General features: G+C 35.9%; 1 protein-coding gene across 1 annotated transcript in view; it reads left to right on the top strand.

Annotated features, from left to right (window-relative positions):
• The first annotated feature begins 2,824 nt into the window (after positions 1-2,824).
• Mmrn1 (multimerin 1) overlaps positions 2,825-14,519 on the top strand; it is a 43,172-nt gene continuing 31,477 nt past the window's right edge. The window contains exons 1-2 of the mRNA XM_042701873.1: positions 2,825-2,966; positions 6,727-7,557. Coding sequence (XP_042557807.1) covers positions 6,977-7,557 — 581 coding nt within the window. The 5' untranslated portion in view covers positions 2,825-2,966; positions 6,727-6,976. The remainder of the gene's footprint in view (positions 2,967-6,726; positions 7,558-14,519) is intronic.

The following is a 14,519-nucleotide window of genomic DNA, read 5'->3' as shown; positions in this document are numbered from 1 at the left end:
TAAAGAATCCGAGGCCACTGATGATCACACAGAAGATGCGAGGAAACAAACTCCTAGCAACATAGAGGGCTAGGAAGAGGGTCCACTTCTATCCAGAGAAGAATATTAGCTCGAACTTCTTCATCCAGCCAAAACATCTTTCACAGAACAATATGAAAATAAATCTTTGATCTTGTATATATATTTTTCTAATTCAGGGAGGGGAAAGGGAATAACAAAATTCTGAAATAAAGATACAGGTTGACCCATTGTAATAATGAAATGTACAAGACACTATGTTGAAAACAAGCTTTACAACTTGGGGAGGGGAGGGAGGAGTTGGGGAGATGGGGCAGGAAGGGATGGTAGAGGAAAAACAAAGGAGGAGGCAACAAAGCTCCATAGGAAATGTACTCATTACCTTACTCATGGAACTGTAACCCTTCTGTAAGTATCTTTACAATTAAAAATATATTTTAATTTAAAAAAGAAAATACATCTTTAAGTCAGGCACCCATGGCTCACTTCTGTAATCTTAGTTACTCAGGGGGCAAAATCTGGGCTTCAAGGTTCAAAGCCAGCCTGAGCAGGGGAATCTGTGGCACTCTTATCTTCAATTAACCACAGGAAAACTGGAAGAGGTGCTGTGGCTCAATGTGGTAGAGCACTAGCCTTAAGTGAAAATGCTCAGGGACAGTGCCAGGGCCATGTGTTCAAGCCCCATGACCAACAATAAGTAAGCAAGTAAATAAATGAATAAATAATCAGATCTATGAAAACTAGAGAATTCCTCAGCTCTCTCTGAGAGCAAAATCTTTGTCTGATTTCCCATGCTTTTGACCGTCAGTATGGCACTTCAGCAAAATGCACAAATTTTATTTATAAATGGATCCAGAGTAAACAGCCCATTTTGAATTTCAATTACTATATATATATATATATATTAATTTATTCCATCATACTTTCAAATACCAATCCATCTTTTATCTAGAGTATGTGCAATTCTGCCTCCCACTCCGCCCTCCAGCTGTAGGAACTCTAATAATTCTGCATTCTTACGTACACATGCTAGCAAGACCAGCAAATATGCAGTGATTTTTATTCTAATGTGTTTTTAAAGAATATTTTATTCACGTGATCTGTTATTTAAACATAATAATGAAGTTTTACCCACATATTTAACTTTTCTGCTTTCTTGTGTAATTTCTGTTTAGTTTGATGAACTTCTAAGTCTTATATCACAGGTCTTTTGGAAACAATGTTTTCCATGTTTTATCTTCTAATGTCTTATTTCCACTAAATTTAAATGGGTACATTATCCTTTTCCTTTGATCTCTTCAAGGATGTAAATTCTTTGTCCTGTCTCAGATGTTTGATTAAATGAAGTCAGGTACAATTATAATGTAATGAAATTTTCCATCCTGCCTTCAGGATTTCCTTTTAATCTTTGTTTTTTTTTTCAGAATTTTACCTACAATAATATGCTGAACAGCTACTTGGGTATTTGGGTTGAAGAATATCACGAGTTTTGAAAAATCCCTACTTACTATTTCTAAGCATTTTTCCTATTGTATAGTCTTATATGTGTGTGTGTGTGTGTGTGTGTGTGTGTGTGTGTGTGTGTGTGTGTGTGTGTGTATACTTTACACATAAACATGTGAAAATGTTTAATTTTTATCTTTTTTATTGTAAAAATACTGTACAGAGGGGTTACAGTCTCATGAGTAAGGTAATGAGTCCATTTCCTATGGAGCATTGTTACCTCCTCCTTTGTTTTTCCCCTACCATCCCTCCCCTCCCCACCTCCCCAACTCTTCCCTCCACTCCTTGCCAAAGTTGTAAAGTTCATTTTCAACATAGTGCCTTGTACATCTCATTGTTACAATGGGTCAACCTCTATCCTTATTTCAGCATTCTGTTATTTCCCTTCCTCTCCCCAAATTATAAAAATGTATTTACAAGATGCAGGGCACTGGAATCAAGAAAATGTATAAGATTTTATAATCACACAAACAAATATGTTAAAATGTATAAAATTTATTTATAGGTCTCAGACATTTAAAATTTTTCTCGATCACTACCATTTTCATGTTTCAATTTGGGTTATTTCTTCTTGATCTATATTCATGTTAGCTGATTACTTTCTGTAGTATTGTGTGCTCATAAGCTATCCAATAAATTTTTTTATGGTGTCATGTTTTTGATTCTTAGCATTTCTATGCAATTTCTTTAAATATCTTTGTCTCTGGTGAGGTTCTCTTTCAGGCATGGTGTCCCCTGTCCTACCATATTCTAGCACAGTTATCTTAAATTCTCTGATACTTTTAATGTCTGGGTTTTCTTTGGGTCCTTCTGAGGTTTCTTTCTTGCCTATGGGTCACATTTTTTTTTGAATTTTTCTTCAGTTGTCTCATATTTTTGACTATATGTGAGGCATTAAATAGAAAGAGAACAATATGGTGGTTAGGAAATATTTTCCACATAACCTTATCTTGTCTACCTCTCATGGTGAGGATGAGCAACACCAAGACCACATTTTAACCAATGTTGTTAGAGTTTTCATTAGTTTAAATCCATCATAGTCTCCAAACGCAAGGTCTTGGTTAGGATTTTCCTTTCAACTAAATTGGAGATTGAAGTAAAGCATTGGAGAAAATCCTCCATGAATTATGTGTGGTCACATTCTGTGTTGCCTACCATTCTCCAACTGGAGGTTGAGGGATGGGGAGAACCACAAGTTCCTTTCCTCTCTCTGCTCCTGAGGATAAAGTTCTGAAGCCAAAGGAGCCCCCTTATCAGGAGTCCAGACACAGTTCCTGTTTAGCCTTGAGCAGCATGCAGAATTATTACAACAGGCCGGTCTCACCCTTTCCTGGGGGCTGGGAGACTTGGCCCTCCTGGTACTGCTAAGCCTGCATTCGTTAGTCCTGCGTTAACTCCTCCGGAGTGTGGCCTTGCGTGGTGTGTCTGTTCTCCTCCACAGGGCTGTAAGTATCCACATGATCTGCTGCCAGTCCCAACCATCCCATCCAGTCTTGGTTCTGCATGCATTCTGTTATGTCCAGAAGCCTAACGTAAGATTGCCTTGTGATAGAGTAAAGGAGGGCGATCTAGACTTGGAGATTTGGGGAAGCTCATCTGCTTTTCAGCAAGAAATCAGCCTGTAAATGTATTTGCTCTTTCCAAGTTCACATGTGGATTTCCACATACGAGGAGATCCATCTCTATCGAGCCTTTGGAGACAAGAGGCAGCCATGCACAGTGTGGCTCTCATGGCCCAGCTATTCACAGCTACTTCAGCCAGCTGGCTCTTGAACCAGCCTCCGGAAGGTGATGGCAGTACATTCAGGACACTTTCTTTGGTTTGTTTGGCTTTTGGGTTTTGGATCTATGTAACCTAGGTTGACCAGGAACTCTTGATCTTTCTGCTTCAGCTTATGGAGGGCTATGATTACAGGTGTGCATTTCTGTGCCGGACAAACGGAACCATCATGACAATACAATTTCTGTTTCCTATGTTGGTCAATTCTGGCATGACAGAATAGGAGGGCAAGGTTTGTGACACCTTCCTACAACCATCTGAGATATAGAAATCTAACTTGCTAGTCAGCCTTCCTGATAGGGGTGAGGTTCTTGTGATATATACTTGGAGTCCAGTCCTTTCCAATTAAAAAATATTTCTAGGTTTTTTTTAGCATAAAAAATTCTATTTTGTTTCAGGTTCCAAACTTTCGACTGCTTTGCTTAGACAGGAGTCATTTTGGATGAGTTTATTTTTGGTGCTCCTTTGTACTTTTGAATTACCCTAGTGTGAAAATCCCCCAGTACCTAATGTTAGAGCTGTGAGGCAAAAAGAAAACTCAACACAATGGTGTTCCTGGGGCTATCCATCCATTCAGCTTTCATTCTTCTAGAACATCTAGAAGAAAGAATGAACTGACTGTTCTTCAGGCAGCCATCCTAGGTATACTATTTTCTTTAAATGGTATTTTATGACTATTATTAATAACAGAAAATGGAATTTGAAGTTAGGCCTCTGACCGCTTTTGTGGCACAACTATTTTATATTTCCAATTAGTGGTTGATCCATATTCCTAGATTCATCAAATAAACTGGGGATCCTCCAAGGAGTTCCTAGAAGAAATGGCCTAGAGATCGATAACGATCACAAGGTCACATGTAAGCTTAGATGGGGTCAAGCAAAAGGCATCTTTGGTCAATACCTCACAAGAGATGAAATAGATTACTTATTTCCATTTGGTTTTATTACCATTTGTTCGCTATTTGGTATTATAGAGCCAATGAGTGACCTTTTCCTACTAAAGTTCTCCTTTTTGAACAGGATCAAGGAGGGTTTTAAACCATCGAAACAAGGGGAAAAATCAGGAAGGAAAGAAGGAAGAAAAAGGAAGGGAATGTGGGAAGAATAGTAGAGGAGTAAAAGAAAGAGGAAAAGATAGGGGAGGAAAGGAAAAGATAAGAAGGAAATACAGGGAAGGCAAGGGAAGAAGAGAGGAAAGAAGGAGAAAGGAAGGGAAGGAAGGGAAGAGGAGGAGGAGGGGAAGGGGGACAATCTTAGCGTGCCATTATTCTAATTGTTTTCCAAACATTTGAGATGGTCCCTTTACTTACTTTTAGTCTAAATAAGGAACAGGATTTAAAATTGTACCTCAAATAGAAATACTTTATTTGGAGTTTTCATAATTACTATTCTGCTATAAACAAACAAACAAAACCTAGATGTGTCTGTACTTTCTAGGTACAGAAGCTACACCTTTTTTTTTTTTTTAACTTTCTTGACATATCAAGAATATGACAAAACCTGTACAAACCCATTCTTCTAATACCAAATTTCTGTGTGGATTTTATGTGCTGGAATTTTTGTTTTTATAGAGAGGATGATTGGTGGGTTCTTTTTTTATGTTGGCCATGGTGCTTGAACTCAGGGCCTGGGTGCTGTCTCTGAGCTCTTCTGCTCAAGGCTAACGTTCCCTCCCACTTTGAGCCACAGCTCCGCTTCTTGGGCACTTCTTTTTACTCTGCATTAAGGTAGGATTATTGTATGTTTAGCTTAAATCACTCTGCATCATCTACTCTCTAATAGGTCAAGAACATATTCCTAGAAATGAATGGCAAGAGGTAGCACTGTGGCTGAAATCAGTAGAGGGCTAGCCTTGAATGAAAAAGCTCAGGGACAATGCCCAGACCCTGAGTTCAAGTCCTGTGACTGACAAAATAAATAAATAAGTAACATTAGAAAAAGAAGAAATGAATGGCAAAAATTGAGGGAGAAAAATGTAGTGAGATATACAAATAGCATTAGTAAATCATAGATAAATCATGTTTCAAATCCTGACAATCTGAATTCAGAATTAGGGATGAGAGGACTTTTCTATAGTAATATGTAATGAGACAGGTAGGAAGAAGGTTTGAGCCGAGTATCTGGCAGAGAAGCTGGCAGAAAGATTAATTACACATAGACTTTAACTTCAAATAACATGTAATAGACCAAGCACAAATTGACATCTGAGAATATTCTTGATTTCCTTTAGAATCAGTGCCTAAGTGTGAATACTCCATACACCTGGGGATTTGAGTAATTACTGAAAGAATGAACACATGAATGCATGTAGCATACAATAAATTAATACGTATCTGTCCAAAATGTCTGGTAGGGAATTTTGCAAATTAAAGAGGTTAATTAAAGGTTAAAAATCAAAGATTTGCTGGGGCAGTGAAACCAAATCATGCATCCTGTGAAGAATCTCCATCAGAAAAAAACAACCCTAGAAAGTGAGTTAATGAAATTTACTCTCAGTTACCTGTAATTCATAGGATGTTGTACTACAGTAAAGGTTTAAAATACCATTTACAATCATGTTTATGCATTTTCATGTGACTTTATCGTTTATTCATCTATTTGTTAGAGGAAAAATGACTAATATTCATCCATAGAAAATCAGAGTTGAAAATTAGGGAAGGTGAAATTCTATTCTATTTGCTGGTATCACTGATGGAACTTCTAAGGGAGATTTTTAAAATTTTAACTTTGGTTGTACCAAGGAGTTGTAATTCAACATGCCAGTTTATGAGTACAACGCATCTTGATCACTGTCACCCCTTCTACCATTCTCCTTTCATCTCTCCCCACCCCATCCACCCCTTCATGTTGCTTGGTGCCATTTTCATCTATGTATATTGAATATTATGTATTCACCCAACCTTCCTTTCTCCATCATTGCATACATTGAAGTGAGTTTCTTATATGTCTCCATAGTTTAATAAATTATCGGTTTCTTTTGTTATTTCTTATCATCATTGAGGTCAATCTTAAGAAGAAATGACATAACTGAAATGTGCTTATAAAAATAGTGATAGAGGGTAGACAGAGGATGCAGAGGTAGATGGATAGAGATACAGATAGAGATAACTATATATCGTGATTGATCAAATTTCTGTTTATTCATTTGCACGTGACTATACCTGTGATCAAAATACAGTTGTGAGAATGTGGTCCAATGCGAAAGAAGTCCAACAGATAGATGTTCCCCTGTCTTATTTAGTACACCAAAACGTTTGCATGCCTTTGTACAAATACAGTTCCACACTCCTCGTTGTCAAAGGGAAGTGTCTCTTCAAAGTCTGTGAACCATGACCTAGGAGCATACTTAGGAAACGGAAAGTGTCTTCCTGGTTTTCTCCTGCTTTTTCCTGATGATAATTGTGTGTTTTCCCTTTCACCCGCAGCTTGCTTCATCAGAGGCCCTTCACCACATCCACAGGTCCATCCTAGGTAAGGTCATAGGCCACAAAGAACTACAGAAACAGGAAACTGAACTTCCTGAGTGCATTAGCAAACACAGAAACCTGTTTCCTCTGCGCATCTCAAATTGGCAAAGCTCTGTCTGCACATTCAGTATCTAAGTAGCTTTCCGACAGATGAGGAGGACTTTAACTTCCATTTCCCCATGAACAGTTTTTGCTTCCAACTACTGAGATGAAGGGAGCCAACTTATTTGTCCTGCTGTCTAGTTTATGGAGTGCAGGTATTGGACTTAATACCACTATGTATTCTTGGACCACACCTGAAGATAAAAACTCTCAAGAGAATATGACCTCTGCTCCGGTTCCTCTAACTGAAATGCAAAGTCTCCAGATGCTTTCTACCATACAGAACGCCCTGGCTGAGGGAACCAAAGCTCCTGAGGCTCAGACTTCTGAAGACAGTATTCTACAATCAGCACTGCCTCCCTCTGAGGCAAGCACTCCTGAGGAGGTGAGAAATCCAGTGCTCACCCCCACCGAGAACACAGAAGGGGTAAAGTTACAAAGCCTTGCTCTCCCTACCCAATCTGGAATCCAGCTCAGCCCAGGAGCAGAGAGCATGGCCCTTTCCAATGCCACACTGAGATTTCTGCAGAGCTTTGCCAGAAAGCCAGATCCACCGGCCAGCTCTCCCAAATCAGAAGAAGGGGTGGGAAATCCGTCTCCAAGAGAAACGTCCCTTAGCCGAGGTGACAGCAATGGCAACCAAAGACCCGGCCATCAAAAATCAAGTTTTGAAACGACTAGAGGAAAGTAAGGCGTGTTCTTATTCTTTTCTCTCTCTACTTTGAGGGCTTTTCTTCCCTGTTTGTGTGTGTGAATAGCAAGGTCTTTTGGCTTCAGGTGACAATCATACCTTTAAATGACCTTCTCAGCCCAATTATCATTCTGATTCTTCTGTATTTACAGCAATGCAGACTCATTTCCATGAAGTAAAATGATGTAATTGCATATTGTGACAAATTTCCAGTGATAGCAGATTTTGGGGTTTGCATTAGGTTACAGAAAATATTGAATCAAATCAAGTGTCAAATATGGTGGTCAATATGTGAATAGAAAGAATGTTCCCCCCAAATATATCATTTCTCAATTGAAAAGTTTAGTTTTCAATTCCTCTTCTATTACTTCTTATAATAATTCTTAATAAACACAAGTCTATGCTAGGCTCTTTGCTACACGATTTTTCTAGCATGATTTTTGTCTCATCTTGTATTTTCTACCACTTTTCTAGATCAGGAATAGTTAGTTACAACAAAATTGTGATTTCCTGTCTGCCAGAGTGAGTGTTCACCAACTATCAAGCCCCTGTACCAAAATAGGTAGTTTAGTTAGATATCTAGATGATAGAGAGATAGATGATACAGATAGATAGATAGATAGATAGATAGATAGATTATTGATAGTCAAAGGTTCATGAGGAGAGCCTAAAAGGGAAATAAAAGTTGATTATGCTGACTATGGCTATTACTATCAGAATTTCATTTGTTATATTCTTTTGAAACTTATGTGCAAAGAAGTGTCTTCAATAATTTATGACTTCTGAGGTAATGTCATCCCCAGTTAAGTTCTAGTTATCTCTCATTAGGCTATTTTTTTTCATTCAAAATTTAAATATTTCATTTTAAATTATTTAAAATGATAAAACCAAGCAATTATATTAATTCTTCTGTCAATCAAAATGTAATTTCTCTGTGTGAATATTGAGTAGGTTTTTGAGAAAAAAATCTGAATATATGCTGTTTTGAATTAAAATCATGCGCTGTTTGGAAAGTTACTATTGGACCTAGTGACATTCAAAGGGAATTATTCTCACATGTCATAAAATCCCAAATAGAAACACGTGCTTTTGCAAATATATGCACCTATTCAATTACAGCCAGTGAGGACAAGAACTATACACGGATTTTCCATCTCTCAGTTTTTCCCTCATTAGTCATTTACTTTACTTCATTACTTTGCTGTCTCTACTTATGTTCCTAACATATAATACAGTATAATATAATATGATATAAATGTGTGTACATATCATTTAGTTTAAATGTATGTTATAAACACTCATATGTGTATGTATATTATATAATATACTTTATATATAAAATATTATTACATCAGCATGTTGTATATATAATTATATGTGTTTACATAAATGTATACAAATAAATATAAAATATATCCAATCATATATAATTATAATAAAGCAATACAATATATAAATACAATAATATAAAGCATACTGTATATGTGTGTATATAATACAAATATGTTAAGTGATAGGATTTAATAAATGCTTACACATCTCAGGTATTTGGAAATTTTTGTATTCATATACCTTTTACTGTTCCAATGATAAAATTTCTTTAAGGATGAAATGCTAAATGATCACAGAAACAACTAAATGAAGCATAAAACAAGCCTCCCACCCCAGCTGGCTTGCTTCATGATTTGCACAGTGGTAAAGCCTGACACCTACTGGTTTCAAAGCAGTTTACAGTTTTCCAAATGTCAGCAGCCGACGTTGAATGGGGTGACACTGATAAAGATGCATTGTATTCATAAACTGCTTTGTCAAATAGCAACTCTTTTGTATAACTACTTAAAGATAGGCAATAAAATTGGGTAAAATACAAAATAAAATATGAAAAAGGATATATAAAAGTTAGGCCTTAAAATCCTTATATATATAAACGTTATACATGTATATTACTGAATTCAGTGTTACCAGCTCCCTTTGACTTTGAAAACTGGAAAATAGCTTGGATCCAAAAATAAAATCTGCAGGTATGGCGTAAAGTGGAAATACCTCAGGCTCATTCTCTAGAACCTGATGCTGAGAATATTGTTTATGGACAAGAAGTTGTGACTCAAAGTACTATACAGGCATTGATGACTGAAAATTCGATTCTATTGTCCATACTTTGCTTAAAAATTAATAGTGCTTACTAGGACACTAATTGTAAAAGTTAATATGTATAAGAACGTGTGTCTTGTGAAAGCCTAAGTTAACCATAAAATCGAAGTATCAAAAATTCTACATGATTTGAGTTTTTTATGTTATTCCTCTTTGAAAATTTGTTTAGATATCTATTCACTAACATGATCCTTTCAGAAAGCTAGTATTTTGCCTAAGACTGAATGCTTTAGAATTTAAGAATTAGTCAAATAATTTACCATTAGTGGATGAAAATACATTCAATGAAAATGAAATACCCAATAAATAATAATGATTATCATTACTATTATTACTCTAACAGATTCTCCATATTTCTCAGGCTAGCCTCATCTCTTCCTCCTCCGCCATAGAGCTGATATTATAGGCATAAGCCTCTGTGCATAGAAAAACAGTATTTTTTTCCTCTGAATACTTACAGAAATAAGTATTTAAGGGACTGGGAAGTTGGCTCAGTGGTAGAGCGCTTGCCTCCCACGCATGAGACCCTGGGTTCAATTCCTCAGCAACATAAACAGAGAAAAGCCAGAAGTGGCGTCATGGCTCAAGTGGTAGGGCACTAGCCTTGAGCTAAAGAGCTGAGGGACATTGCCCAGGCCCAGAGTTGAGGCCCCACAACCAACAAAATGAAAAAAAAAAAGAATTAAGTATTTAAATGAACTTGTCTTTTGGATTGTTAGCAAAACTAAGTATAAAAAGTTTAGTGTTTTACTTAAGTGTGATTTACATACCAAGAATCTTTTCTATTTGCTTATTTCCACTATTTTCATCCATATTGTGTATATTTCCCTTGTTTTACTAACTCATTTATGGTCTAGGGAACTACATGTAAATTTATAAAATCAAATTAATGACTATGAAGAATCTCTGTTCTAGTTTGATTAAAAATAAAATCTAAATACAACATTCTGAAGCACTTTGGAAACTTCTTTTTCATAACTTCTTCAGTCTATAGAGACACTTTGAATATTATATTTCCCCTGAGAGCCAAGTTTCATTATCTGAACTGAACATAAATGATGATGATAGCCTTCTGTATTGATTTTCTGAAAATTATTATTGATTTAAAACATAAAAGCAATTATGGTTAAGAGGAATTTATCAGGTCATTACAGCAAAAAAAAAGGAGGCATGTCTGTTTGGATATGAAGCAAAAAGAATTAGATACATATGTGTACACATACACACATATACTTCCTACATAATAATCTCACAGTTCATTATTTCCAGCAGTGGCAGTAAGTGTTTGACATAGATTAACTCATTTAGTCTCACGAACAACTTAGATAAATAATATCATTGTATCAACTGAATGGATGAGGAAGCATAAGAGACAGCGAGGAAATAGCTTAGAGGTGGAGGAATCGAGATCTCAAAGCAGACAGCCCATGTCTAGTCTTCAGCTTTGTTGGAAGTCTCATGTCCACAGCTATGAAATGATTCTACTCAAGGAAAACATTTTCCTCATTATTTGCTTTTGCTTATGCAAATGATCCCACTCACTACCCCCTCCTTCTGCTTTATTCTCCGTCAGAAAAATCATCTGAGGAATGAGCTGTCTTCTGTATTTGCTTCCATGTGACATAAGAGCAGGACATCTTGTCCAGCAAAGAGTCCTGCATGATCAAATCATTAGGAAAAATACATATTTGTGACTGGATATTTTAACAGAAATGTCTCCTTCCCTAGCTCTTCCTTTCTCTTCTTTTTCCTATTGCAGCTCTTTTTGTTTGTTGGTCCCTTTGTCTGTCCTTTCTTTCTTTTACTTTTTCTTCCTGGTTTTATTCTTCAGCATTCTCTGATTTTAACAAAAGTCATATTGAAATATTATTCTTGGTCTTTCATGACATTTTGGTCATTTGTATATGCATGTATGTATTTATTTTGTTGTGAGAGAATACAAATAACATAAAATCTATCATTGTAACCATCTTTAAGTGTGCAATTCTATTAATTCATATTGTCTTCAGCCATCACCAACTTCAATTTCTATAACTCACATTTTTCAAACTCAAACTCTATACCATTAAATAATAACTGTACCTTCCTCTTGCCTCTCAGCCTCTGACAACCATAGTCTACTTCGTGTCTCTATGAATTTGACTATTCAAGGTATGTCATATATAAGTGGAATGTATATAGCATTTGTATAGAATATTGATGTTTGTGTTGTTTTGTCCTTTATAAAGTTGAATAATATTTGATTTTCTGTGCATCTGTACATACAATGTTATGTATTACATATTACAGGTAATGCATATTGTCCATGTTTTTCACTTACCTATCAATTTATATTTGATTCATTTCTGCCTTGGCTATTGTGATTCATGATACTCTTAAATTAGGTTAAGGTGCTAAGGAGAACATTTCCCCTGACTGGTATAGACTGCCTACAATCAGTTCTTTTTTGACTAATTTAAAGATCTATCTTCAGGAACTTAGTGGGAACTATTGAATCAAATGACGCTTTATTTAAGTGTTTTTTTCCTAATGATCAACATCAACAAAAATAGATGTATGACTATGAAATGACTTTCATTTTCATTCTCAAACTTCATTTTATTAATTTATATAAAAATAAAAGAGAGGGAATTTGTTGTATATGTCAGGTTGTTAGGGACTTGAAAATGAAATAAGCAGGCTGAATTTGAACAAATAATAAACTAAAAATTGGACTACATTTTACATACTTAGGATTTGCTTATCCTAAATATCACCACGGAATTGGTGATTTATTACTATGTATGGACTTGAGGGTTTAAACGTACAGTGATGTACAAAATTGTTATTTTATAATTTTGCTCTTAGAAAGTATTAGCGGACAAAATCAGCTCAAGTATTTGTATGTAATAATAACCTTATAATTAAGAAAAGAGGTTTTTCAATAAATAAATTAGTACTAGTATGAATGAGTTTTTCTCCTATGTAGAGTTAATGTTTATCTTAGCAGTACTAAGAACTGAACTAAGTACTAAGTACTGAACTCAGGGACTCACAATTACTAGGCAGATACTCTATTACTTGAGCCACACTCCTACATTTGATTTTCATCTCTAAATCCTTATTTAATTTTTCCCTGAGGTATTGACAAGTTATGAATACATCTATATGTTTTTCCATTTGTAATTTACAGTCATCTTTAAGTACCAAGTAAACAAATGTTCATTTTATCTTACACTTTTCATGGGACAGAGCCATGGATGGATATTAGTAGATGAATATTAGTGGATGATATTAATGGGTACTTATTAGTGGGAGGTGGTTATCCTATTCGTATGATAAAACTGTTCCTTTGAGAGTGCTAATTTTCAGAAATAATTTTTTTCTTGCTCTCCTTAGAATTTGAGTTTATCTGAACTCTTATTAAGATGAATAAGGTAGAAATGGAAGATTTTAAGATTTATTCAATCTCCCCAAACATAAAATCTCCAACATCTGAGAGGAAATTGTATTACCGAGGCTTGGTTCATGGTAAAGACTTTTGCTGATGTCTCGTGATCAGTGAGAATCTTGAAGAGTTGGCTCAGTTCTCCTAGTGTGTCAATTCAGGCCACAGGTTCTCAATAGGAAAGCATAGTGAACATAGTTTATTAAACTGAGTTGTATGGACTAGTATAACAGAACAATGCTATGTTTCCTCTTTATTAAGGAAAGCAGCGTGGACAGGTGTTATTTAAAGGTAGCCTGGTTGCTTTCATCCATTTTCACTCAGATCCAGAAAAGAATAAATAAATATGACTTGGACATGGTTTTGCCAATTAATGAAACATTTTCTTGATTTTCTTTTCCATGAGCAACCTAACCATTGAGTTTCTACAATGTCTGAAGTATAGTAGATCATTTACAATGCCTCTTCTTAGTCCATTCTATACAAGCCTGAGAGTTTCATAAGGAAGGGTTAGAATCCTTTTTGACCTTCCGTTTTATGTATTCAACAAGCTAGACTTTCACTCCCATCCGAAGATATCTGCTTTTTCCTAGACTAAACCTTTTATCTAGTGACTTGGAAAATCCAAAGAATCAATAAGAGCCTTTTTTTGCAGTACATGTTGCTGCACAAAAGCAACAGAATTATTACCCTTAAAGCGAATTCCAAACGCAGTGGACTGGGAGGAAGGTTATGACCCCATGAAAAGCTAAACGCTTCAAAGTCACTGCTTCATCTAGCATCATCAGTTTGGGAAGGTACAAAGGATTTCTAGGTTGGAACAAAATGCTTGTCAAGGATTTGCCTTTCAACTGTCCGTCACCATTTTTCCATGCGTAACTTTATATTGTTAATCCTACATTTCCAGATAATTTGGTTTTAAAATCTCATTGATGTTTTTCATGATGTCTCTTAGGTGTTTATTTCATCAGTAGCAAGACTTAATTATGAGTCACACTAGGGGCTCTTTAGTTGTGGCTGTTTCTCTGAATTTGCATGGACTAAAGATCATTGGGCCATGAGCTATCTATTCATCTCATACTTTGATTCCTCCATGATTTTGGCCATGAGATCCTTTTTACAGATTTAGGATTTTCAAAGGTCTGAGCAGGTGATGCTACCATTTCTTCTCACCAAGAAAATATATGGTGCTTTCTCAAATCCCCTAGACCATTAAGATGGCGATCATACTACTTTTTTTCCTGCCCGACTTTGTCCCCTCCACAATCACTTGGCAAGTGTTCATGTTCATGTGGCCACTAACGTCTGGTGAAGTTAGTCATTTTCAGTGATTAGAACCATCACTGGATTTCCATAGAAACCTGGTCCCTTTCCCATGGA

This window comes from Dipodomys spectabilis, unplaced genomic scaffold (genome assembly GCF_019054845.1).
Source record: "Dipodomys spectabilis isolate Male_0828 unplaced genomic scaffold, ASM1905484v1 ptg000297l, whole genome shotgun sequence".
In the NCBI taxonomy this organism is placed as follows: domain Eukaryota; kingdom Metazoa; phylum Chordata; class Mammalia; order Rodentia; family Heteromyidae; genus Dipodomys; species Dipodomys spectabilis.
This window is presented reverse-complemented; position numbering and strand designations above follow the sequence as displayed.